At 41.1% G+C, this 26896-nt stretch overlaps 1 protein-coding gene across 4 annotated transcripts in view; it reads left to right on the forward strand.

Annotated features, from left to right (window-relative positions):
- The first annotated feature begins 403 nt into the window (after positions 1-403).
- The window catches only part of GALNTL6 (polypeptide N-acetylgalactosaminyltransferase like 6), a 542002-nt gene continuing 515509 nt past the window's right edge, over positions 404-26896 (forward strand). For all 4 annotated transcript variants that reach the window (XM_045018344.1, XM_045018346.1, XR_006579712.1 and 1 more), the window contains exon 1: positions 404-509. In XM_045018344.1, the coding sequence (XP_044874279.1) occupies positions 500-509 (10 nt within the window). In that variant the 5' untranslated portion in view covers positions 404-499. The remainder of the gene's footprint in view (positions 510-26896) is intronic.

The following is a 26896-nucleotide window of genomic DNA, read 5'->3' on the forward strand; positions in this document are numbered from 1 at the left end:
ATGAAAAATCCATGGGAGTGAGAAATACAAGGTCGAAGCAGTGGTACAGTTTTACTGTTGTTGTGTGGCTATTAGTCATTTAGTCAAGAAAGAAATTATGTCGCTTTCTTGCTGAATTTTCAGGTCCAGCTAGACTTGATTTACTGCATGTGGAGTTCAATATGTGCCTTGTATTAGCCAAATACCTTGCAGACAAGAATGGCAAACTCAAAAATCAGTGCTACAAAATATTTAATCTTCTTTACAGTTGTATTGTTGTACAATACCTGGTACAGAATTAAACTTGTTAGAAACCAGTTTTATATTAACTTTCAGTTGAAAGGATGCCGCAATTTTTGTATTAGATCATAAATGCCTCTATGCTTTAATAATAAAAAAACATTATCTTCCTTTTCTACAGACATTTCCACTGGGCCTGGGAGATGGACAGCTCTATACCTGGACAGATGGCTTGAAAAGAAAGGACTGGCATAACTATGAAAGCATTCAGAAAGATGCTATGCGTACAGGTATGGTGATCAAAATAAATGTAAACCTCTCACTTGTTTTTCCAATGAGGCATTTTTCCATTAGAGTATTTGCTTATGCTAGCTTTCTGATGTTTGTTCACATCTCACTGCACTATCTCATCAGGACATGAGATTTCAAGTTGAGATGTTCTACCAAGTAGAAATAAAACTTTGATTGGCAGAATAGGTAGATGAAAAGAAAAACAAGTTTTACTAGCCCTTATATAGTTGGTGCATCTTTATCATGCTAGCTATAAGTGAAAATAATTCTGTTCTTTTTTGAAACCAGTCTTGATATCATAAGTAAATAGACTAGAAGCTATAGTTCTCCCCCTGCCCCAAAAAAAGAAAAAAGATGCTTTACTTGATCTGTTCCAAAATCATTGTTATTGGAAGGTCAGTTCTCACCCAGTATCAAGAACCTCAAGGTTATATTGGGCACAGATGAATCCAAATAAGTTCTAAGCCTACTAATATGTTAGTAACACTAACCATACTTGTGGTCTTAGTCTGTCTCATTTACTCTGGCCTTCAGATCACAAAGAGATCTAATAGTATGGTAACCCTCTTCATATGGCTATGTGTCACAAATGGAGGGAAAATGTCAGTGTTATTCCTTGAAGTGCTCCTCCCACTCATAAACACAGGAATATGCTTCAATTTACCGCTTTTTTGTTGCTTTAATGTAAGTTATAACTACCCTATATGAAAGGGATTACATTAAAAGGAGTACTAGAATCACAGAAATTTAGGGTTGGACAGGTCCTCGAAGTCATGTCCAGCTTCCTGTGATAAGGCAGGACCAAGTAAACCTAGTCCATCTCCAACAGGTGCTTTGTCCAACCTGTTCTTAAAAACCTCCAAAGATAGGGATTGCACAGCCTCCCTTTGGAGGTTTATTCCAAAGCTTAACTACTCTTAGTGTTAGAAAGTTTTTGTCCTAATACCTTACCTAAATCTCCCTTGTTGCAGATTAAGCCATTACTACTTGCCCTACTTTCAGTGGACATGGAGTATGGTTCATCACCATTCTCTTTATAACAGCCCTTAACATATTTTGAAGGCTATCAAGTGTCACCGCTTTTCTCAAGACTAAATATGCCCAGTTTTTTTAACCTTTCCTCATAGCTCAGGTTTTTAAATATTTCTGTTACTCTCCTCTGGGCAATCTCCAATTTGTTGACATCTTTCCTAAAGTCTTGTATACAGGATTGGACACAATACTCAAGCTTGAGGCCTCACCAGTGCCAAGTGGAATAGAATAATTCCATCCCATGTCTTATTTACAACATTCTTGTTAATACACCCCAAAATATTAGACATTTATTTATTTATTTGGAACTACATCATGTTGTTGTTGATTCATGCAATTTGTGATTCTCTCTAACCCCAAGATACTTTTCAGCAGTAGTACCGCCTCGCCAGTTATTCCCCATCTTGTAGTTGTGCATTTGTTTTTTCCTTCCTAAGTATGTTACTTTGCACTTGTCTTTACTGAATTTCATCTTGTTGATTTTTAGATCAATTCTCCAATTTGTCAAGGTTTTGAATTCTAATCCTTTCCTCCAAAGTGCTTGCAATTCTTCCCAGTTTGGTGTCCTCTGCAAATTTTGAAACTTGATAATCATTTTATCCAAGTCATCAATGAAAATACGTAATAGTACCAGACCCAGGACTGACCCTTGTGGATCCCTTTTAGATACACCATCCCAGTTTGAAAGTGAGCCATTGATAATTAACTACTCTGAATATGGTCTGTCAACCAATTGTGCACTCACCTTATAGTAATTTCATGTAGGCAGCATTTCTCTAGTTGGCTTATAAGAGTGTCATGTAGGACTGTGACAAAAACCTTATTAAAATCGAGATCTCTTCCACTGCTTCCCCTATATCCACTAGGTGAGTAACCCTGACAAAAGGTGAGGAGCAGTAGTCAAATCCTGCCCATATCAGAACAGTGATTTGAAAGTTGGTGTGCTGTGGCAGTTTGACTTCTGTGAAATGAGTTTTGTTGTCTGATTCAAGTTGCTAGTATTCAGTGTCCACGACCCAGAAAGTACCATTACAGCTTACTCTATTTGACAATGTTGTTAGGCTCAGTAACTGATCTTGCAAGGTTCTGAGCACTCTCACTGCAATCCAGTAAAGCATTTAAACATGCTTAATTTTATAATCCCACTGACTTTTTTTTAAAAAAAGAGGAACACTGCTTCTAAAAAAATGTGTCCTCTAATCTCCCCATGTATGTCTTAAGTGAATAGGAGTGGAGCATGCAAAGTTGTTACAGGAAAATACGCAATTGACATATCAGGTTGGACAAGTGTTCATTCTCATCCAGTATTCAATCTCTGATAGTGACAGAGTACCAGATGCTTCAAAGAAAAGTGCAAAAAAAATCAATGGAATTAAAAGTATTTTTATTCTTGTGTGTTAGTGGGGCTGTATCTTGCTGAGGAGTGTCATATGTTTGCTAACTGAGGTGGAAATTTTTTTAACAAACCACTTGATATTTTGGCAGCATGTCACTGATCCGTTGGTGTATTATTACTAATTAGAATATTACCAATTCCTATCCAAGTAACTGGAGTTCTAAACTGTCTGTAAAGAACCATGCACAACTGTGGCATTGCATGAATACTAATAATCATAATAGTCTGTAGCATAATGTCAGCTGAGAAATTAGGAGAGACTTTAATGTAATTGTACCATCCAAGAGTCATCATCCTAATCTTCATGCTTAACTCTAGGAGAATGTCAGTAGCAGTTAAATAAAATTCTAATATATTTTCTTATTGTCAATAATAATTAAAATATATTGATGTATTTATGGCTTTAGCTTCCTTGCTGTAGCAATCACTGCAAGATTTCTTAGACAGTCAACTTTGGCAGGCACTGTCTAAACAGTATTCATTATTATTCATTAGATTAAAATTAACTTTTAATGAAATCTTTCCTTTGACAGTCACAATATAATAAAGCAGGTGAAAAGTTGGAGTGCAAGAGACTCTGAATGCATTCTGTTGGGACATACTGTATTATTTTTCTTCTTACTACCAGAACAAAATTTATCTGAAATCTACTTCTGCTTAAAATTATCTAGGGAATAATCCTCTCAATCTGAAGACATGAAAATAGCAGCAATGAAAAGACTCCTCCTGAGATTTCAGAAATGTCAGTCACAGCTCACTACATTGAAAAATATAAATGAAGTCTTTTTTTTAAATTCAGCTTCACTGTTTATCTCTAAAGCTCACAGTTTTCAAAGTATGAGGGATGTTAATTTCATAAATCTAATTATGGAGAGATGCTAGTCTAGCTGTGATTAAGGTTATTGTTACAAGTTTTGTTCTAAAGCCAAATTTTGACCCTCTCCTAGTTTCACTGAAACAAAACCAATGTGCCTGTAATTATGCACTTGTAGCTCTCTATCCAGGAGGAAAACTGGGACAATTTGGGGTTAAATAGACAAGGCATTTGCAAGACATGACAGATGTATATGAATTTATATAAAATATTTTGGCGTCATATCTTTTAAATGCTTTGGCCTATAAATTCTCAACAGGACTGCCCTTTTAAAATCAGTGGGGCCTCTGTGAGCTACCGGGGTCCATTTGTGATGTGATCACAGTCTCAAGGTCTCATAACCATATTCCAAAGTCACATCTGTGAGCAGGGATAATAGCCAAGAAGGGTGCCGGTGTGGGATGGCTCTGAGCTGGAGGAAAAAGAGACGGGCTCTGATGTGATGAGGTCTTGATGAGCAGAGGACTATGGTGAGAACCGGGGTATATCTACCCAATCTAAGCCCAGATCTACAGACTTGGGCTTGCACTACAGTGCTAAAATCAGCAGTGTAAACATTGCAGCCTGAGCTGGAGGTGGGGCCTAGGGAGGGGGATGAGTTTCAGAGCCTGACCTGCAGTCCAGGCTGCAATGTTTACACTGCTGCTTTTAGCGACAGTGCAAACCCAAGTCTGTAGACTTGCGATCTGAGACTTGCTGCCACGGGTTTTAAAATGCAGTATAGACATACCGTTAGTTGAGGGCTCCTGCAGAGATTGAGCCCCTCAGAAACTAACCTTTCTTCTTTGAGTGATATATCCACACAGATTCCACTCTTTGCACGCATGTGACCCATATGCAGCACAAAACTGGATTCTTTTCGGGGTGTGCCTGCATTCTAGGTCCCCTTGTATCCACTCACCTGAAAGCATAAAGGGCAAAGCAGGCCCAACCGCCTCCACTCCTCCTTATTACTTATGGCAGCAGACCTGAATCCCCTACAGTGTTGGCTTGCTCTTCCCAGGGTGCAGTTTATTTTTCCTTAGCCTTGTATCAAATCTGTAGTTTTTCTTTTTTTTTATACCAGCCAGCAAAGAAAAAAATATATAAAGATAAGTCTGTTAGCCTAGGACCCACCCCCACGTACAAGGTATTGGCACTATAACGGAAGCCAAGTCACCAAGATTTAAGACCTGTCCTTCATGAAACATATCAAAATCTATTAATGACTGCACTTCCAGTGTTTGCTTTCTCTTGGAGAAGAACATGTCCCAGAGTAGTGTTCAGTCTGTTGCTCTTTTCTAGACTACTCACTGTGAAGAGGAAGGCTACGAAAGGCCTCAGCCATTGGGTTAGTTTCTCTTGGTGCATCAGTGAGCTGTCGTTCCATCCTGAGCTCCAGGGAGACATCTACTCAAAGGCCCCATTCATTCTCCACTATGTTATATCAACAGAAAGGAGCACCACCTCAAGGATGAGCCCAAGTGCATGACACCATCCCTTAAACTTGGCAGAGGCAGAAGAGTCGCCAGAGTTGATTTGGCAGAGTCAAATCAGAGTCTCAGGCTCATTCATCCAAGGGTCATAAAAGCCCCAATGAGGGCTCAGCTTATGGTTTAGGATCCACCTAAGTGGTTTTCCTTGCAGGATCAAGGCTATAGTTTGTACAAATGCTTTGCTAATCTTTGGGTTGAAAGATCTTATGTAAACAATAATTAACCCACATCACTATTTACACTTGTATTCAATATGGTCATTTAAAAACTTTAAGACAAACACACTTCTGTGAAACAGCAAAATGTCCCATTGATCTTGCCAGTGGACAGTTCCATTCCAACCAGAATAATGCTGTTCTTGACCCAAAACTTCTTCCTGTACTGTACCTTAGGAAATGTATAGTGGTTTTTTAAAAGAAACTACACCTTTTTCTGCCTACAGTTTTCCATCTGTGATCAACTTAGAAGTTGATTCACAACACTTTTTGATCTTCTTTCTGCTAAAATTTATCTATAGCACCAACATTCAATTAAATATTAAGTAGAACTGCTGCTTTTCAAAGGTTCTAGAGTCAGGTTCTGAGGGCGTAGCAGAATGTGGCCCTTTTGGGAGAACAAGGAATCTAGTTTTGTTTCAGGTGACTACATGTATTTGAGTTGAGTACAGGAATTGGTGTTGAGAAATATCAGGCCAGCCATGACATTGAGCAGGCTTTTCCTTTGAGTCATATGTTGTTCATTTGGTGCTGTATTTTGTGTGTTTTTTCAGAGCTACTTTTCCTCTGGGGCTAGACCAGTTGTAGGTTTAACTTATTTCAATCAGTGCACAAAGCAGTGTTCAACACAGCCAAGGCTTGAGCAATGATGCCCTGAATAAGCAAATGTCTCGGCCGCCTTGGTCCTAATTAAATGTGTTTTCATCAGCTGCCAGAGTTTTGACAGTGCCAGAATAGCTGAATAATAACTTCTGATGCCTGGCTGTGCTGAGAGCTGTTGGTTAACCAAGTGCACTTGGAGTGTTAGTCCACATAAGTATCCTATTTAAATCAGACAGGAAAAGTACAATTCTGAAAGAATATGGTGTATGTTTCACCGTTCTCATCATAGTGACTAAAATTTCTATCTGGCACATGACTTATAAATATAAACAGAAGCAAAGGTGGTTTACTGTATGGTATTCTTAGATCTCTAGTTGGCTCTGAATTTACAGGTAGCAGCAAATATCAAATGGCTTAAACTGTATGTGAAATGTTTATTTTTCCATATTGCTTCCCAGGTGTGGATATTCATGATTTAAAAAAAAACATTTTCCTGTGTTCTTTTCCCATGATTAAGGCTATTATTTAGTCATGGATATTTTTAGTAAAAGTCATTGACAGGTCATGGGCAATAAATAAAAATTCACACCCCCATAGCCTGTCCCTGTCTTGGGGCACCTGCTGGGGCGGGGAGCCGCTACTGCGGGGGAGGGGAGGCAGCGGCACTGGCCACCACTGCTTGGGTGATCCCTGGGGCCAGCAGCAGCCAGTTTGGCTGGGTGCGGGCTGCCTGAGCATCTGGCTGCAGAGCTGCTCCAGCAGCAACCGGTGTGGCTGTCCCCAAGGACATCTGAGCAGCTGGCCTTGGGGTCAGCCACATTGGCCACTGCAGAAGTCACGGAAAGTCATGGAATCCATTACTTCCATGACCTCTGTGACAAACACGGAGCCCTACCCATGATTTCTGGTGGTTCAGTGATATCTTTCTTAGGCATCCAGAAAGGAGGTTGCCGCCTTTCCTTTCAGAGACAGACCTTACTGTATTATCTGTGCCTTTTGTGAACTTGAGGTTAGATTACTAGAGTGTACTCTATAGTAGGCTATCATCAAGCCATTTGGAATTTGGAGGTAGTGTAGAACATGATGTCCTGCTTATTAAGTGGAGTTTCTTGCAGAGCACATAGTCTGTTCAGAACACTGATCAGATAAGCAATCGATCAACTTCCTGGTGAAGTTTAAGATTTTGACTGTAATCTTTGAATGGTGTGGGTCCCAGCTGTTTCAGAGACCACCTTTCTCTGGCACTGCAGTGATTGTGGCATTTGAGGTCATGTAAAGCACTTAAGCTAAAAGCATTTCCTGGCACAATGAGGTGGGCTGGTGGCAGGGCATTCTCAGCAAGGGTTTAAAACTGGCTTTCTTCCCTCATCTCTCAGAACCCATATTGTTGGCCAGAAAGTAACTCATCTATTCTCCTTGGGTATTTCCTGGCAAGCCTAATTTATAGAAGACATGACTGAAGAGGTGGTAGAGATGGGGTTGCGAGGCAGTATTAGATTTTCTTCTTTTTCAAGATCGTTGGGTATGTCCTGTTTTTTTTGTTTTTTTTAATGAGCTCTTATTTTATTGTAAAGTATTCTTGTAAATCTGTCTAATTCAGTTAGTTAAAGCAGAAAGTGTACAGTTAATTGCCCTTTAAGAGACATTCACTGGTTTAAATGATCCTGAAGACAACTTCCCCCTCTGCAAAAAGCAGTGGCACAGAACTCCCTTTTATTTCCCAAACTTCAGGGAGTGTGCCCCCCTCCAGCATCTTGCTGCTTCACTCACTGCTGCCCCCTTGACTATGGAATTGGGGTACTTGGGTGGCCAGGTTTATGTCTCACAGATACCTGTTCCTCTGGAGAGGTGCAACACCACTTGCCAAAAATTGTGCTCTAAATCACCTGTAGTGTTCTAGGAAGTAGGAGTGGAGCACGTGAAATGAATATATGACAATAGGAATTAGCAGATCATACTTATGTTTAGGTTGGTAGACCATCACACTGCATTTGTACTAGCCCTCTGGCATTCAAGGAATAAACCATTGTTGGCCATTAGTACCCTGTCCCAACCCTGGTCCCTGGAAAGAAACCCTTCTTCTGGTTTTGCTACAGGTGTTTCTCAGATCACCAGGGAGTAAATAACTAGGCTTGTGTGACAAGTATGAAACACTATAGCTGGCTGACCTTGCCTGCATGAAGTCCTGGCAGCTCATAGACTAGCTAAGTAGTGCACAGTAAGAATATTGGTCCAGATAACTGGGAGGGTTGAGTCTGACATGGTTGGGGAAACACTTCCTCCAATAACTTTTTTGCTGCTAAAGACTATAAAAGCAGCAGTGGCCAAGTAGCCAGTTACTGCTAGTGATCCAAGCCACGGGCTGTGCAAAGGATGGAAGTTGAAAAACAATATGTGTAAATGTTTGTTTTGAATAAAATATGGTGGCTCAGAGTTCAGCCCTAGTGAAACTAGTGTTATTTCATCTAGTTGTGCCAAGTACTTGTATTCAGAGAAAGGCATGGATCTCTGTTTTTGCACTTTAATACCTATAATTGAAATACCAGTGAAGGGCATTAGAGGGAGTATGTTCAGAGATAAGTCAGTCCTGCTGATAAACCTAACAAAACATAAATAGCTTTGATAGACATTTTAACAGTTTCTAATTTTTTCCTGCCTAATTTTGTTGCCTTTTTGCTAAGCAATTCAGCAAAGCAGTCAAAAGATTACAATTGCTAAAAAAGGTTAATCAGAGAAACTGATTTTAGTGCAGCTGGTGTCATGACTTATTTCCGATAAGAAATCAGCATTAAGCTAAGAATAGTACCTATTAATTTAAACTCTTTTGGGAATTCAACTAAGAAACAGATGCCATGTCTTGATGAGGAACCTGTTTAATTTACATTAAAAAAGCAAACAGTGAAAGGCACAAAATGTACAATGGCATAGTTCTGTTCAGATGAGTAGTAAGCAGTATGCCACATTGGCATTTCTGAATCAAACTGGAAATATCACTCTCTAAGTAGGGATGTTAATCTTCCTGTTAGCAAAATTCATCTTGTTTTTTACACTGATCCCAATCCTGCAAGATATCATATGTCCCATGAAAGGGGCTGTGTATTCTTGACTCCCATTAAAGTCAATGGCTATTGCAGTTGCTCAGTACCTAATTTGCTTACCTAAATTCTCAATTTGACTCTGCCAAAAAAAAATGACTTTTACTATTTGATTTAGTGGAGTGCAAGGATGTGAAATTATATAGGGTGTATTATAGGCAGGGCAGGTATTGCCACCTATAATAAAGGTTTCCCAACACTTCCCTTTACAAGATCCTGTTTTCAGTTGCTTATAACACTGGCATGGAAAATGTAAGCCCAAACAGTTTGTTTTTGGCAATACCTCATAGGTTAATTGTTTTTTGAGCCTAGGCAACATAGAGGAGGAAGCTGTCTGATTCAAATGTAGAGGGGACAAGAGTTGGATCAGGGTGAGGTGTGTGTGGAGCCGGATGTGGATTGAGATAAAGAGTGGGAGGGAGAAATTAACAGGCTGGGCAAAGGCGCTGAGACCATTAGACAAGATAAGGGAGGGGAGACACTGGAATTGGACAAAGAGCCTGAGGAGGGAGACTGGAAGCCAGAGGGGATGGGGGAAACTGGAGAACAAAGGATGGAGAAAGACTGCTTGGATGAGGAGCCAGGAAGGGGGAGATCTGGATCAAGTATGAGACTCCTGATAAGTGGAGATCAGACTTGGCTAGTGGAGGCAGCATGCTGAGATTGGATGAGAAACCAAGAGTGGAGAGAGATGTCTGGGACTGGAACAGATTGGTGGGAACAGGGCAGAAGAATCTGTAACCACTTGAGCATGGCCCCCTCCAGAGTCTAGAATGAAATTAACAGTTTCTGTCTCTCACCATTTCGGTCAGCAAATATTTGTGGAAGGCACTAGCCAAGTGTCCCATGCCTTTCTAGTACTGCTGCACATAATGGATGACAACATACTTCTGTTATCAGTCACTCTATTGGCTCACGTAGCAGAGGTCTCTGTGGTGCATCCAAAAGCCCCAAGCCTGCAGATGACCCATGTGAGTGGCAACATGAGTACATTAACATCAAAGGCTAAGAAATATGCAACCTTAATTCAGCCCCCTTTTTTTTTCCGGGGGGATCTCTCTCCCACTGCACAGGACTGATGGTGCTCTAGGGATGAATTGGCTTGTGTAGACTGTTGTCTCTAGGACCCTTGCCTCATTTGTTACAGAAGTTGGAAAGCATGCAGTGAATAAAGCAGGGGGTTGAAGGAAGTGGAAGAACAGTCTTGCCGTTAAGGCAGTAGAATGTTGCTCTGGAGAATTTGATTCTATCCTTGCCTCTGCCACAGAGTTCCTCTGTGGTGCTGGGCAAGTCACATAAACCAAACTTCTCAGTGATGATCACCAAAGCTGTCCCTTGGGTAGGGCGAACTGGGGCCACTGCCCCAGGCCCCGCGCTTGATAAAATCATGAGGCAAGCGAGCAACGTGAGGAGGCAAACAGAGAGGTGAGTAGCATACGGGCAGTGGGGCATGGAGGATCCCCCTCCCCCCAGCACCTCCTGCTTGCCAGCGGGCCCTGCCAATCAGCGCCTCCCCTTCCCTCTCAGTGCCTACCACGGATCAGATGTTTCGTGGCATCAGGAGGCTCGGGTGGGGAGGAGAGAAGTGAGAGTGCAGCATGCTCGGGGGGAGGGGGCGGAACTGAGCAGGGAAGAGCTGGGGCAAGGGCGGGAAGATGCAGGGGAGGAGTCGGACCTTGGAGGAAGTGGCGGAGTGGGGTCAGGGCCTGGGCGGAGCTGGGGGGGAGCACCCCCAAGCAGGTTAGAAACTCAGCGCCTATGTTCCGGGCCCCATACCGCCCTACGATCGGTCCTTATGGTCTCTAATTGTTGCTCATTTTCTGGGTGCCCTATTAGAGACACTGAGGTTTGGTTTGCAGAAGTGCTGAGCATTCAGATCTGCAACTGATGTTGATGTGATGTGGTTTGAACATAGGAAGTGCTATATAATGCAAAGAAATCCTGAAAAATCAGGTATGCGGTGTCAGTATAGGCATACAAAATTGGTGAATACTTTGACCTTAATCTTTCTGTGCCTCAGTTCCTTATCTGTGAAGAGGGGGTAATACCATCTCCTCACCTCACAGGCATGTTGTTAGACTACAAATTGATGTTTGTGAATCCATCAGAGGTTAGAGCAGTGGTGGACAGCCTGCAGCCTATGGGCCACACAGAGCCCATCAGGGTAATCCGCTGGCGTGCCACGAGACAGTTTTACATTGACCATCCACAGGCACGGCTGTCGGCAGCTCCCAGTGGCTACGGTTCACCGTTCCTGGCCAATGGGAGCTGCGGGAAGCGGCGTGGGCCGCTCGTTGTCTACCACTGGGTTAGAGAAAACCCCATGAAGAAATTGATAAATGTGTATTTAAAATAGTGTTTGAAAAGGATGCAGCAAATAAAGTGTAGGACCACACATTGAGCAATGGGAGGAAAACAAACTATTAGCTGCTCGTTATGTGTACACTGAAGGATGCAGCAGTTTTGGGGGGGAGAGGGGTGAGTGTGATCATGCAATTACAGACGGTACGATAATGCCTACACACAAGGGCCGAATTAAAGTTGCACAGACATTAATTCTGGCATTTCCTAACTTTTGAGTGCTTCACTTTGAGACCTTAATTATGATTTTCTAAAGTAGTTCTCTGTGGTATTTTCTTTGCTTTTTAAAAAATAAACTGGGGGGAAAAAACAAATTTGATTTATGAAGCATAATAATGACACTGTTTTGGAGTATACAGACCCTATGCTGGCCTGGAAGGAGTTAATGAGAGCCTGTGAGCTCAGTCAGCTCCTCCCTGTTATAACTGTGTGAGGGGTGTCCAGTCTGGAGGGAGAAGTTAGTCCTATTGGCCATAGTGTTGCACTGAAAGTTCATGTTCAGTTGATTGTCTAGCTCCACCCACAAATGTTTTTCATAGTTTCTGCTTCCTGGGATAAAGTCCCCCATCCTGTAAGTGTGGCCTACATTCCTAGATACACACACTCACTCACTCTGCTTGCTGGCACCCAGCTTACCAAACAATCTATATTGCTCTGTATCACTGACCTATTCTTGTCACTATTTACTACCCTCTCTACCCCTGATTTTGTGTGTTCTTGTTTTCCTCCAGATCACTGATACATAGGGTTGCCAATTTTACTTAGAAATACTCCTGGAGGATTCATCACATAACATAACCCTTAAATAAAGATTAATAATTCCTGGAGAGTTGGCAACCCTACCGATAAAACTGTTAAATAGAATAAGGCCAAGAACCCTGTGGGATGTCACTAGAAATACACCCTTTGCTGAACATTGTCCATTTACTATCAGTTAGCCAGTTTTTAATTCTTTTTACCGTGTGCCATCCGAGTCTATTGAGTCCTACCTCTTGTTAAGCCAAACAAGTTTGTTTACATTTATGGGAGATAATGCTGCCCGCTTCTTATTTACGTTACCTGAAAGTGAGAACAGGCGTTCACATGGCACTGTTGTAGCCAGCATTGCAAGGTATGTACGTGCCACATATGCTAAACAGTCATATGTCCTTTCATGCTTCAATTCGTAGGTTCTAAAATTTTACATTGTTTTGTTTTTTAATACAGTTATGTAAAAAAAAAATCTACATTTGTAAGTTGCATTTTCACAATAGAGATTGCACTACAGTACTTGAACACTGTACTCTTTTGTTATTGTGTTGCAATTGAAATTGATATATTTGAAAATGTAGAAAAAAATATTTTTTTAAATTGGTATTCTAATTGTTTAGCAGTGTGATTAAAATGGCAATTAATCATGACTATTTTTAATCTCATGATTAATTGCAATTTTTTAATTGTTTGACAGCCTTAATATTTTCCTCTTACTGTAAACTGACCTGTGTGTAGAATTATTGTGTTATGATTTTGAAATAAATCTGAGGGTTACCCCCTCCCAAAACCACTGATCAAGATTTAGTAATGGCCTGTCACAGTGGGGGTATAATTCACGTGGGAGGTGAGAGCTGGGGAGATGTTACACCGTGATAAAAGCTTATTTAATGGTAGACAAAGCAATACTATTTATTTTATTTAAATGAAAACAAACAGAAGTGGATTCCACATACCTACAATAATGCTAAATATATCAAGAATATACATAAAAAAGTGAATACACACATACTAAACTTACTACTATGCATACTACAGTAAATATAACCTTCTAGATTAAAAAAATGTATATCTACCTCTTTGTACAGGCTATTATGGGTCATTAGTTTAAGGCTCCCCTTTCCCTAAATATCTTACTAGGTGCTTTTTAACACCCATGTCAGTCTTTGAGCCCAAGCATCTCATCTCTTCCTGAAGAGAGGGACTTGGTTTCAGTGCTGCTTGCTGGGGTGGGGGGTGCACATCAGACCAGATCCATGAGAACTGAAGGACCTTTGGTTCTCCATTCTGGATATCCAGGATAACATGGATCGAGTGATGGGGGACGAGAAAATCCGATGCTCAAGAACACACCATCGCACACGGACTGACCTTACCAGCCAGTTTTAAACTAAAGGGACCTTCTCCTGCCTTTCTCTGTCCTGCTCTGCCTCAGCCTCTCCACTTTGTTTCTTTGTCATGGTTTCCCTCCATCCCTCTGGCTGCCCCCTCCTCTCTGATCTTGTTTCTCTGTTTGCTCCCAGATTGTGTTTCTCTCCATCTCCCTTTCAAGCTCTCCCCACCCTCCTTTTTTTTCCCCCAACTGTCACTTCCCCTCCCACTTTGTCTTCTCCAGAGAACACTCGCAGTGCATTCACCCTGAATCCACCCTAAATCATACATCTCCTTATAGGGTTGAGTCCCTTTATCATATTTGTATTAGCTTTGATCTCTGAAACAGTTGAATCTCTTTTGGCTAAAATTAAAAAAAAAGAAAGAAAAAAGGAAGCCTGAGGCAGATGCCTGGCATAGAAAATTACAGACCAAATATTTAAAGTTTGACACAGTTAGAAGCGACTAAAAAGATGGCTGTTGGCATATTCTGTGCATTACAAACTCCAATTAGAGTCCATCAGGTGCTCTAGGCTATACAGGCTCTTACCCTCAGTGGGCAACTACAAATGCAAACAGATTCCAAGTAGCATTTGTGCCACAGAATTAGTTATTCAAATGTGGGAGAGCCATTTCTGATTGCCAAGCTTTCTGCATTGTGAAAGGGACTATTAATGAATTAAGGGACAGGACAATTGATGAATTTTTCCAGTCAAGCAGAACTGGTGGAAACCAAAAATCTGACTTTTAAAGATGTACCCAATTTGCTTTTGCTCTGATTTAGAGCTGTCCCCTTAAAATTAAAGGCAATTGAAGTGACTTTGGAAAAATGACACCCTGAAGTTTCACTGAAGTCTTTGTCTTTGAAAAATATACGAGTATCAGATTGTTACTGAATGAATATTTTGAGGCAGTTTTCTTTGTTCTTTGTCTCATAATTTTGGAGATGCATATTTTACCGGATTTTTACTGTCCCTATTGTGTTTTTAAATGGCTGTCACAGAAAATTCAGTATAATTGAAAGATAGTTAATTTGTGGAAAAAGGATGCTAACTGCTAAACATCTGTGCTGCAGCATTGAACATAATTTAAAGACAGATTTAGCTTTCAAAGGAGGTTGGTTAAAACTCAAGTGATTTTAAAATGCCTTTTTCAAAGATAGTTTGTGTTTGAACATTGACTCTTTTGCTCTTGTGTACAAATATGCTCCATCAGGCAGGGCCGGCTCCAGCGTTTTTGCTGCCCCAAGCGGCGGGGCGGGGGAGCCGCGATAGGCAGCAACTCAAGCTTCATTCTTCTTTGGATGGTCCTTCCCTCCAAGAGGGACTAAGGGACCTGCCATTGAAGTTCCAGACATGCCACCCCCTTCCATGCTGCGCTGGTGCCTGGAGCCGGCCCTGCCCTCAGGAAGAGAGATTTAAAACATATTCAATCTCCCAGTTGTTAACTTGACAGCTATTCTATCATTCTCTATTTCTTTGGCTCTGAGAGCTGGTGGCTGCTTTCATTTTATTTTATTTTTTAAAGGGAAGTAGATGTTGGAAGGGGGGAAGGAATTAAAACTCTGCTTCTCCTATGTATTCAGTCCAATGCCGGAGATAAAAATCATATCTTAAAAATTGCAAGCAGTACAGAAGCAATCCTGGCTGCAGGTGTCAGTGTAACTGAGGTGTGCCCTTCCTCCTCCCTCCCCCCCCCCATACATCTCATGATATCACCTCTTAAGTACAAACTATTTATTCAACTCTAGCAGCGATATTGGAACAATTTTTATAGCAGAGGTGCTGAAAGCCATTGAACAAAACTGTAAACCCTGTATATAATAGAAACCACTTTAAGACTGGGGGTGCTGCTGCACCCCTAGTTCCAACACCCCTGTGCTCTAGTGACTAGCATGTTCTAGTTACTGTAATAAGGCTAAATGTGCTAGGACCAGATTTTTAAAGATATTTAGCCACCAAATATTGTTAGGTGCCTAGTGGAGTTTTCAAAAGTACATAGGCACCTTTTAAAAATCCTATTAGGCACCTATCTGCATCTTAAGGGCCTGATTTTTAAAGGTAGTTTAGTGTTCAGGTGACACTTTTGAATTGTTAATTATTAATTATTAAAATTCACAAAGGAGTTTAGGCAAGATCAAGACTTTGTGTACAAATCTTATTCCGATCTCTGTGTCAGTTACTTCTGTAATTGCAGATTACTAATGAAGTAGTGCCTGTTTTTTATGCCTTTTTATATGAATTGTTAAGAAACAAAATCTAAAAATAGAGACCATTATTTTCAACCAAAAAAAAAAGGTTTTAGGATGGCCATTTTCATTTTAAAAAGGAGACCATAAACATTTAAAATGGCATTGTTGAAGAAAACAAAGGACAAATTCAAAACAAGAAGAATGAGGAGCGGTATCCTTTTCCTCTTGACAGTACTGTCAATTCCAGTGTAGACCCCAAAGAATCATGAGGTTGTCCTAAAAGTCAAAAAAATAATATTTTTAGTGGGTCCCTTTTACTTGCCTTCCAGCTTTTGAGACTTTAAGGTTTGTAGTCACCTTCATGGAACTTCAAGGAAGCAGCACAGATTGCCGGAGGGAGCAAGCAGGAATTTGGTCTGTTCACATAACGGGGCTTTTAGCTGCAGCATCTCTGTAAAATAATTCTCTTAATAAAGAGCCATTTTAATTTTAGAAATATGCAGTTGTGACAGACCCCATAGTGGGCCAACTGGGGATGACCGCTTACTATAGACTGAGAGTTTGTTCTGCCCCACCCCGGGGGCTACAGACTGCCCTGTCCAGAGGGTTGGAGCCCTCAGTCGCTTTTGTTTGCCCCACCCAGGAAGCTCGGGAAGAAATAGACCTGAAAGTTTTCTCTGCCACAGCTCAGGGGCTACGGACTGCTTGGTTGCTCAGCCCCCTCCAGGGTCCTGAGTTTCCTAATTGCAATCATTTGATTCAGCAGGGAATCCCAACAACCGTGCTGGGGTATATCAACCCACACTGGACCAATGGGGGTTGCCTCGCTCAACTCACCAAACCCCCAGAATACGAATCCTATGTTATCTAGTGTGCAATACATGAAAAAAGGTTCATGATTTCCAAGCTTTTTTCTGCAACCATGAAGACTGCAAACTTCTTTCAAACTAAAGCTAAGATTCTTATGTAACAAATTCTTCTGGAATCATAAAACACCAAAAACAAACAACCCCAAATAATCACAAGATTTATGATTAATATCCAGGAGTACAACACTATCATTGTTCAGATTACTGATTTAAAATGTGCCAGGATCATTCATGTACAGCTCTGACTAAACTAGAGTGCACAAGAATTTGACTTGTTAGATGACCTACTTTCTATTGTACTGAGGGGATTCATCAGCACTCCCACAGTGTGTTTTAGAGTGAAGAGCAATAGAAGCGTTCCCTCAAAAGTGTTTTGGCTAATTCTTTTTGGTTTAGAATGGTGCTTGTTTACAAATGTGGAGGAACTTTGCCAAAGCAAAGCTTAGTATTAAAATGCCTCTAGAAGTATTACAATGCTGCACCACTGAGATAGCAGAGTTAAATGTAATTCCCAATGGGTTATGAAAAGGCAATATTTGTTGTGTAGCAGTTACGTTTACAATCTAAAAGTTGTGTACTGTATGAAATGAGTTACTCCTGTAGTTCTTCACTAACAACAGTAAAAATGAAAAGTTCAAATACTTAATAGCATTTCAGATGGGTTTCACAGCATAAAATCCTACCAGTATGAGCTATGTAATATATAAATAGAACAGCTAGGTACCGTACACCCTCTCCCCCATGAAAAGACGCTGCTTCTTACAAAACACTTGCAAGCTAGGTAAAGTTTAAATTTTTAACAAAGTATACCAGGCCTAGTGCCACAATGATAACAGCCTGATACAAACTTATTGGGCAAGCTGTGGACTTTTAAAACAATTTCTAATGATCCTGCCAGCTGGAGCCAAAGCTGGGTCCAAAGGTTTCGGCTGGCTTCCACTAACAAGGCTGTAGTGAGAACAGAGGCTTACAGTGTATATGGAAGCTGATGACACTGAGCTACCCACACGAGGGGTTAGATTGAGAGAATCCTGTTGAAGGAAATAATCCTGTGTGGCAAAGGGGACATACAGAGAGACTAATTCTTGGACAGTTGTAGAATTAGAAAATTGGTGGAAGTATCAACTCACTTCTTGCTTTTTAAAAAAAAAACACAAAAAACCCGGAAACAGAACTTGGAGATAGGACAACGAGGTTGTGTGTTTCTGATATGGCCCATCGGATCATATAAGAGAGGATTGCCTGCTTACAGAGTATAGCTCTTGGGACAGCTTACAGTCAAACTTGTGATTTGGGACATCTCTCCTTATGGTGTTGCCAGGGTTCCCTCCCCACTCTGAACTTTAGGGTACAGATGTGGGGACCCACATGAAGACCCCCCCTAACTTATTTCTACCAGCTTAAGTTAAAAACTCCTTTAAAAATTCCTCCTCCCCGAGTACGTCATGGCTGCTTCACTTCTCCAGCCTCCCAGGCTTGCGGCATCTAAGCTGAGGGCTGGTCTACACTAAGGGGAAAAATCGATATAAGATACGTGAATAACGTAGCTGAAGTCGAAGTATCTTATATCGATAACTTACCCGTCCTCACGGCGCGGGATCGATCTCCGGGGCTCTCCATATCGACGACGCCACCGCCGTTCGCGGTGGTGGAGTTCCGGAATCGATATAAGCGCGTTCGGGGATCGATATATCGCGTCTAGATGAGACGCGATATATCGATCCCTGAAAAATCGATCGCTACCCGCCGATACGGCAGGTAGTGTAGACGTAGCCTGATTGGCGCCGCAAGCCTGGGAGGCGGGAGAAGTGAAGCAGCGATGGTGTGCTGGGGGTAGAGGCAGGGCAGGGGTGAGCTGGGGCAGGTGGGGGGTGGTGCCTCAGGGCAGGGGGGGCGAGGAGTTGCCGTGGGGAGGGCACATCAGGGAGGAGGGGGGGAGTTTCTGGAGGGGGTGCGCCTCAGGGCAGGGGGGAGCTGCCGTAGGGGGGGCTCCTCAGGGCGGGGGCTCGGGGACGGGGAAGGGCGTAATGTGGAAGTTTCGCCTAGGGCGCGAAACATCCTTGCACCAGCCCTGCTCGCCCGCCCGCTTGCTTACTTGCTTTGAAAGTATCTTGTCCCCTTATTGGTCCTTTTGGTCAGGTGTCAGTTAGGTTACCTGAGCTTCTTAACCCTTTTAGGTAAAAGAGGAATTAACCCCTTACAGGGTAAAGAGGGATGTTATTCTACCATTAGGTGTATGTTTATGACAGGCGTGCACCCCATCCTATGTAGTACATGATAAGGTAGCAGATAGAGACTTGGTCAACTCCACATGTGGGCAGACCTTAGTCAGGGAAACAGTTTCCAGGCAGCAAGAATAGACCGACACATGCTGGTAAATATTTCTTATATTCACGGCAAGACCTGGTTCTACTGGACAAGAGAAGTAGAGGGAGATGCCAGGTCAGCTGGGAAACTTTCCCTGGCCCCTAATCATACACAGAGACCAGCAGAATTTCCCAGCCTTAATATATAAGGGGGTACTATTCAAACCAGTCAATGGCAAGATGACCCTAGCCCAGATATGAGATTTTTTGGGGGCCCAGATGAGATTATGAGGAGTTGCCTTACAAGAATCCCTCTAAATCAAATTGCTTTTTGGAGCTATTCTTGGACAGCACAGGTACATGCTGCCCAAAGTCAGTGCTGAAAGTAAAGATGTAGCCCTTAGTGTAGTTTTAAATTTTCTTCCTTAATTTTCTCTACACCTTACCACAAACACAATGATATTACTCGTATCAAACTGATAACATTACTTTTAATGGCAAAGAGAGGTCACAGAAGTGGGAATTCACTGGAAATCAGATCCTACTGAGGAAAATAGAAAGGAACACGTTATGGGAAGTGAAGTGTAAAAGTATAATTAGGGAGGCCAATTTTTTTTTAAGACACAAACTAATACCAAACATTTTAGTTCAGAAGCCTGGGTATCCTAGATAATCAAGGTGCTAAAGGAGCACTCAAGGAAAACAAGGCCACTGCAGAGAAGCTAAATGTAGTCTTAGCATTGGTCTTCACTGCAGAAAATGTGAGAGATTCCCACCTCTGAGCCATTCTTGTAGGTGACAAATCTCAGGAACTGTCCCAGATTGAGGTGTCAATAGAGGAAGTTTTGAAACCAATTGACAAATTAAATAGTAATAAGTCACCAGGAGCAGATGGTATTCACCCAAGAGTTCTGAAGGAACTCAACTATGAAATTGCAGAACTACTAACTGTGGCATGTAATCTATTGCTTACATCAGGCTCTGTACCAAACGACTGCAGGACAGCTAATGTAATGCTGATTTTTTTAAAGGCTTCGGAGGCAATCCTGGCAATTACAGGCTGGTAAAATTAACTTCAGTACCAGGCAAATTGGTTGGAAAATATAGTAAAGTACAGAATTGTTGGGGAAAAGTCGACACAGTTTTTTAAAGTGAAATCATGCTTCACCAATCTATTAGAATTCTTTGAGGGTGCCAACAAATGTGGAAAAAGGTGGATCTAAATTAACTGTTACCACTCAAGAAAGAGATCTTGGAGTCATTGTGGATAGGTCTCAGAAAACATCTGCCCAATGTGCAGCAGCAGTCAATGCTAGAAATCATTAGGAAAGGGACAGAAACTAAGACAGAAAATATCATGATGCCACTATATACATTCAGGTATGCCCAGTACAGTTCTGACCCCCCACCTCAAAAAAGATGCACTAAAACTGGGAAAGATATACAGAAAGGCAACAAATATGGAAACTGTTCCATACCCCTAACCATATGAGGAAAGATTTAAAAGATTGGGACTATTCAGCCTAGAAAAGAGAGGACTAGGAGGGGTATATGATAGAGGTCTAAAAAGAAAGTGAATAGGGAAAGACCCCTTCACATAACACAAGAACCAGGGGTCACCCAATGAATTTAAGAGGCAGCAGTCAACCTGTGAAACTCCTTGATGGGGATGTTTAACTAGGTTAAAAATAATTAAATAAATTCATGAAGAATCGTTCGATCAATGGCTATTGGCTAAGATAATGTGGGTCACAATCCCATGTTCTGGGAGATCCTAAACCGACTGCCAGAACCTGGGACTGGACAATGGGGGATAGAGCACTTTAAAATTGACCTGTTTTGTTTATTCCCTCTGAAGCACCTGGCATTCGTCACTGTCGGAAGGATACTAGGCTAGATGGACCATTGGTTTGACCAAATATGGCTGTTTTTGTGGTTTCATTTTGGCTTATACGGTCTTGAAAGCTTGAGTATGTACATTTATGATGGGCATTGAGAGGTTGACTTTTAGCATGATCTTTGCACAGAAAATGTTGACCCCTAATAATACTTCCTAATTACTTCACCATTAACCAATGATGTCTCACAATTTGCAATATCCCTTACCTGCGTGTCTAAATTTCCATTAGTGCTCTGAAATACTCAAAGTTGCTCAAATATTCCAGGCATCCTAGATTTCCTATATATTTAGAGAGGACAAATCTCTTCTCTACACACACAAAAGGACCTCTTGTGGCCAGAAGCTTTTGTAGAGTAACAGTTGTTCCAAGCACTTCCCTCCAGTACCTTTTACCACTTACTGAATTTCAAGGTCTGTGTAGTTATTTAATTTTTGAAAAAATAAGGAACACATTGATGTCCAATGAACTGATAGATTATTTGCAGTCACAAGAGTGTTGCTGAACATCCTGGCTTCTCTACAGTGGTGAGGTACTGCCAGCAAACTTTAAAATTACTGAGAGCCTAGTACTCAATAGTTCCTTTAATTTGAATGTAATGTGCTGTGATATGGGTAATTGGAGTGAGGCGATGAGAGGGGAGGGGGACCTTTCGCTCCTCAAAGCTTTCCTTTTTTTTTTTAAATCACTGATATTTTGGCTTGGTTGTGAGTCTGTGTATCAATCTGGTAATTACCCTACTGTACTGCTCATTTTGACTAGGCCACTTCAGTATTTCTGCGTCCTCTAAGTAAATTAAATCTTATTTGATATAAACTATACACTAATAAATCATTGTGGAGGGTTTTTTAGACATCTTCTCCCACTCACCTCCCAAGTGCGAGGCATCTGACAGTAAATTAACCTGATAGAACTGGAAGGGACCTCGAGAGGTCATCTAGTCCAGTCCCCTGCACTCAAGGCAGGACTAGTATTATCTAGACCATCCCTGACAGGTGTCTGTCCAACCTGCTCTTAAAAAGTCCCAAAGGTGGAGATTCCACAACCTCCCTAGGCAATTTATTCCAGTGATTTAGTCACTCTGACAGTTAGGAAGTTTTTCCTAATGTCCAACCTTAAATTGCTGCTCCTCAAAGGTTAAGAAGAAAAAATTTTCTCCCTCCTCCTTGTAACAACCTTTTATGTACTTGAAAGCTATTGTGTCCCCTCTCCATCTTGTTTTCTAGACCTTTAATCATTTTTGTTGCTCTTCTCTGGACTTTCTCCAATTTGTCCACATCTTTCCTGATATGTGGCGCCCAGAACTGGACACCATACTCCAGTTGAGACCTAATCAGCAAGGAGTAGAGCAGAAGAATTACTACTTGTGTTTTGCTTACAATACTTCTGCTAATACATCCCAGAATGATGTTTGCTTTTTTTGCAACAGCGTTACACTGTTAACTCATATTTAGCTTGTGATCCACCATGACCCTCAGATCCCTTCCTAGGCAGTCATTTCCCATTTTGTATGTGTGCAACTGATTTTTCCTTCCTAAGTGGAGTACTTTGCATTTGTCCTTCTTGAATTTCATCCTATTTACTTCAGACCATTTCTCCAGTTTGTCCAGAACATTTTGAATTTTAATCATATCTTCCAAAGCACTTGCAACCCCTCTCCACTTGGTATCGTCCGCAAACTTTATAAGTGTACTCTGTATGTCCTTATCTAAATCGTTGATGAAGATATTGAACAGAACCCTGTGGGACCCCACTCGTTATGCCCTTCCAGCATGACTGTGAACCACTGAATGGACTTCCTTTGGAGCATTCGTGCCCGAATGGACTTTCTCTGGAACATTCCTTCTCCATTTCAAACTCTCCCTGTTGAAGAAGCAAGCACATTTTTGAAAGCTCCTAAAAATAAAATGCCTAACTTGGTATAAGAAGAGGGACACTATTTATAGACCAATTAAATGGGGCTGACTTGTCTTTGCTAGTATTTGTAAAAATTACCAAGCCTGTCAGTTAAGAACAGGTAGTGACTGGGCCCAGCACAACAAAGAACAAGTCAGTCATCTTCTTCATATTGATATGAGAAGTTAAATTTTAAAAGAAAAGAGAGTGCCTCCTAAATAAATATTGGCGAAGACTAATACAAAAACTTGACAGCAATCATAGCCAATCTAGATCATATTTTTTCATCTCACAACCATTACAAAAGAGTCATTCCTCCTAACTACTAGTGTCTAAGAAATCTTTGTATCTCAGAAGAAGCTATTGTCGATTAACTTTAAAGACTACTTGTCATAAGGGCATGAAGATATTTCAAAAAACCTAGCATAATAGCTTCAATTTAAATACTTTGCCAAATGCCTATGGCTATATTTCTCAAATATATTGGAATAATCTCTGAAATTGAAATGGTAGAGTTGAGCAAACAATTTGCCATGAATACTTTGTGAATGGGGCCTTTTTAAAATGTTTATATTACTTGTGAGACAGGTGTAACCTTTCTACCTGCAGCAGAAAGGCTGGCCTCAAATACCTAGGGGTTCCTCTAAAAATTTGCCAACATCTCTGGCTTGAGCTCCCACCCCAGGAAATGGAAAAATGAAATACCTTGCCTAGATGCCCTTAATAAGCAATTTTTCCGCTCTCGCAAGTACTGGATCAGTGTATACAACCAAGAAAATGATATAAAAGAGGAAAGGACACAGCGTTTATTTGGGGAAACACAATAAATAACAATGTTTAAACACTTAGTAACTAACCCACTCTCCCCACATACACATGCACATACAGTTTCTTCGGAAGTAGTTCTTTGCCTCGGGTTCCTTACTTGCCAATGTGAATGTTCAGTGGATCAATGCCACTTCCATCCTTTTCTTTGTGCCCAGCTCACAGTTTGTTGCCAGTGGTTAGTTCACAGTCAGGTCCATCTCCAATCTCTAGGAGGAAGTGCTACTTGTCTTCCAAGAAGAGATGCCTGACTGCTGCCTCTGTGTCATCTCTTAATGTAATATTGTCCAGTCTAAAGGCTCTGCCACCCGACCCAGCGATAGGGATTACAGTTTTAGTGGTGTGTGTTAGGGACAGCTGGCCACCGTCTTCTCTATGTAACCATTCACAATCTCTCATCTCCATGCTGAGTCTCAGGCTCTACCACATAATCTAGCTATAGGGATTACAATGGTGGTGGGAGGGATGCCACCTGTATGCCACCCCCTCTGCATTTGTCTCCACCACCATGTCAGATCCATGTCCCCACTAGAGTTCATTCAGTTGTCATTCCTCTGGCAACGGCATATGGGACCCTTGACCACTTTGCCACCAGGGATTTTGTGCCATTAAAGTTGATCTAATAACTTGCTCTTGAACTGTTACAAATTATTCTATTGAGTATTTCTTGCTTGTTACTTTGATATTAGCAATTTGATCACCCAAATAGCCTGATATTTCTGGTTGTATAAACAGCCAAGCTGTCAAAAAAAATCACCAACATCTTTGGTCAAAATTTCAAATTTGCAAATACTATTGTCTGCTCTAAGCTTGTTGGAAAAATGCCCAAATGTTGAAGAAAATTTTCGATCAGCTGTAGTAAGCAAGAGTATTGCACAGTTCTGTTTATGAAGGGTGTAGTTGCTCTTGTCTTTGTCAATTTAAATGCCTGAGGAGCAGAGTTCTGGCTAAGGAGGTTTAGAGACTTACTATAAATTCCATACCCTATGAGATATACATGGCAGAAATATGATATACATTCCTGAGTGGACCCATTTAAATTACTGGTCTGTATTTTATATTGTGTTACCACTAATTAGTCACATTATTCATAAAGTGCGTGTATGTAGGTATGATCCAGTGACTGCCCTCCACATAAACCAGTCTTTTGTGGGAAAAGGCTGTTGACCGGAAGGTGCCATCAACTCTGGGGGTAAGGGTGGGTTGTAACACCTTGTGTACATGATAAAGAAGCTGTGTCTCTGTTACTGTTGCAGCTTGTGAGGGAGTTCTATAATAGGTTCTATGGGTCTAAGTTTGCATAAAATATATTTTGTTACACCAGCCTTCTAATTTTCCTATGTGATTCTGCTGTCTGACATGTGGCCTATATACGTGAGGGAGTGTGTATGTAATGCTATGCTATAATTTATTTTATAAGCTTTAGCTCGTTAAAGCTCCTGTCATCACTGCCCGTGTGCAGAGCCTGGCTACCCATTAAATGTACTCCCACACTACCCATGTGACAGTATCCTTGTAAAGGAATTTGTCCTCTTTACCACCAAAATGATGTAAAAAGAGAAAACACATTCTTAGGGAGTGGAACTTCTTCCGCCCATTTTTTTTTGTAAGTTCTGCAGAATTCTGAAACAGAAGTGTTGTTACTTAAGTGCTGTTCAGACACAGTACCACAGTGAGGCCAGATTACTATACAGAGTTTTTTTGTGCTACTGCAGTACAAATCATAAGGTCTGTCAACAAGCTGGCTGGTGAAATATAATAGACTACAATTATCAGATTTATACTTTTTTTTTCAAAAACAATTACTTTGAAGTTGCATTGTCCAAAACATTTTTAAAAGTGATTACCACGGTCTCCCATCAATAAATTCTGAATATATTTAATAACTTAAATGAGGTTAACCCACCCTTACAAAATAAATTAGATATTTTTTTAGTTTCCTAACATTTAAAATCACTAAAAGAACTTTAACTCTTTGAACAAGTAATACTCTTTTGCATAGATAACTCCTAAATTATTATAGAATGCATATTAAAACACTTTTACTTTCCGTCATTCTTTATGGGAAATATGTGATCTGGAAGGCAGTGCTCACATGCCAGAATAGTGGGGATTGGTTTCCAGGACAGTGAATAGTGGTGACTCTCTCAGCTCAGCAGCAGCCTCCAGAGGGCAAGGAGGCATGATGAGAACACCACTGTTTGGAGAAAATACCTTTCAGCTCCCTCCTCCCCTGGAAAAAATCATGTTGCCGCCTTCTGGGTCTGCCTCTCTTTCTCCTCTGACAACTCGAGTTATGGACAGATGTAGTCCTGGAGGACCCCAACAAAAGAGAGATTCTCTGGGTGGGTCATTAAATTGTTATCTTCATATTCAACCTTACCCTTTCCCCTTCCCCCAGACAAAAATCACACTCTGAACTAGACCCATTCTATGACCTGAAGTGGATTTCATACATTTTCACCAGCTGTCATGTTGATGAATCCATTGCTATGGAAGTAAGCTCATTGCTAGTCATTTCTGCCAGCTTGAAGTCTTTCATGAAACTTTCTCTGAATTTTGAAAAATATATCATGAAAGCAGTGTAAACAAATAAACAAAAATGTCTGGAGTCAGCGGTTTGGACCCACTCTGTCTGATGTATTCAGAGCCACACATGCTGTGTGGTGCCAAAACCAAATCATATGCAAAGTCAGGTTTTTCCCACAGAAACATCATGTACTAAGACCATCAAATCCTCTATCATTTTCCAAATGGTAGCTGCAATGTTGTAAATAAGTATGCTTGTACTCTCTGCAATGGACAGTTGTACAGTATGTTTTTTTAAGAAACTTATTTTAATAACAATGAAGTCCTACAAACAATCTTGTTAAACACTTGCAATAAGCTAGTATACCACTGTATGAAATCACCCTTTGTCTGTATGTTACAAACAATAGCCTGGGAGTGGTTTATCTTCTCCCACATCCAACCACTTCCCCATCCCTTTGTCCTCTTGGTATGAATTTGATCATAAAAGTGTCTAAAAGAACTATCTGAAGTCTGAGGGGAGGGGTGTCAGCACAGCTCTTTTAATTCACATTTACCTTAATCTGCAAGACCTCCTACTACTAATGTAGTCCTGGGTCCCCATACTGAGGGAAAGGGCTGATTATTCTATGGAATATTATAAAATTATAGTGCATGTTTTGTTTTGATATTTTCCAGTAATGAGCTAGGTGAATACTGT

Source organism: Mauremys mutica, chromosome 5 (assembly GCF_020497125.1).
Source record: "Mauremys mutica isolate MM-2020 ecotype Southern chromosome 5, ASM2049712v1, whole genome shotgun sequence".
Lineage (NCBI taxonomy): Eukaryota > Metazoa > Chordata > Testudines > Geoemydidae > Mauremys > Mauremys mutica.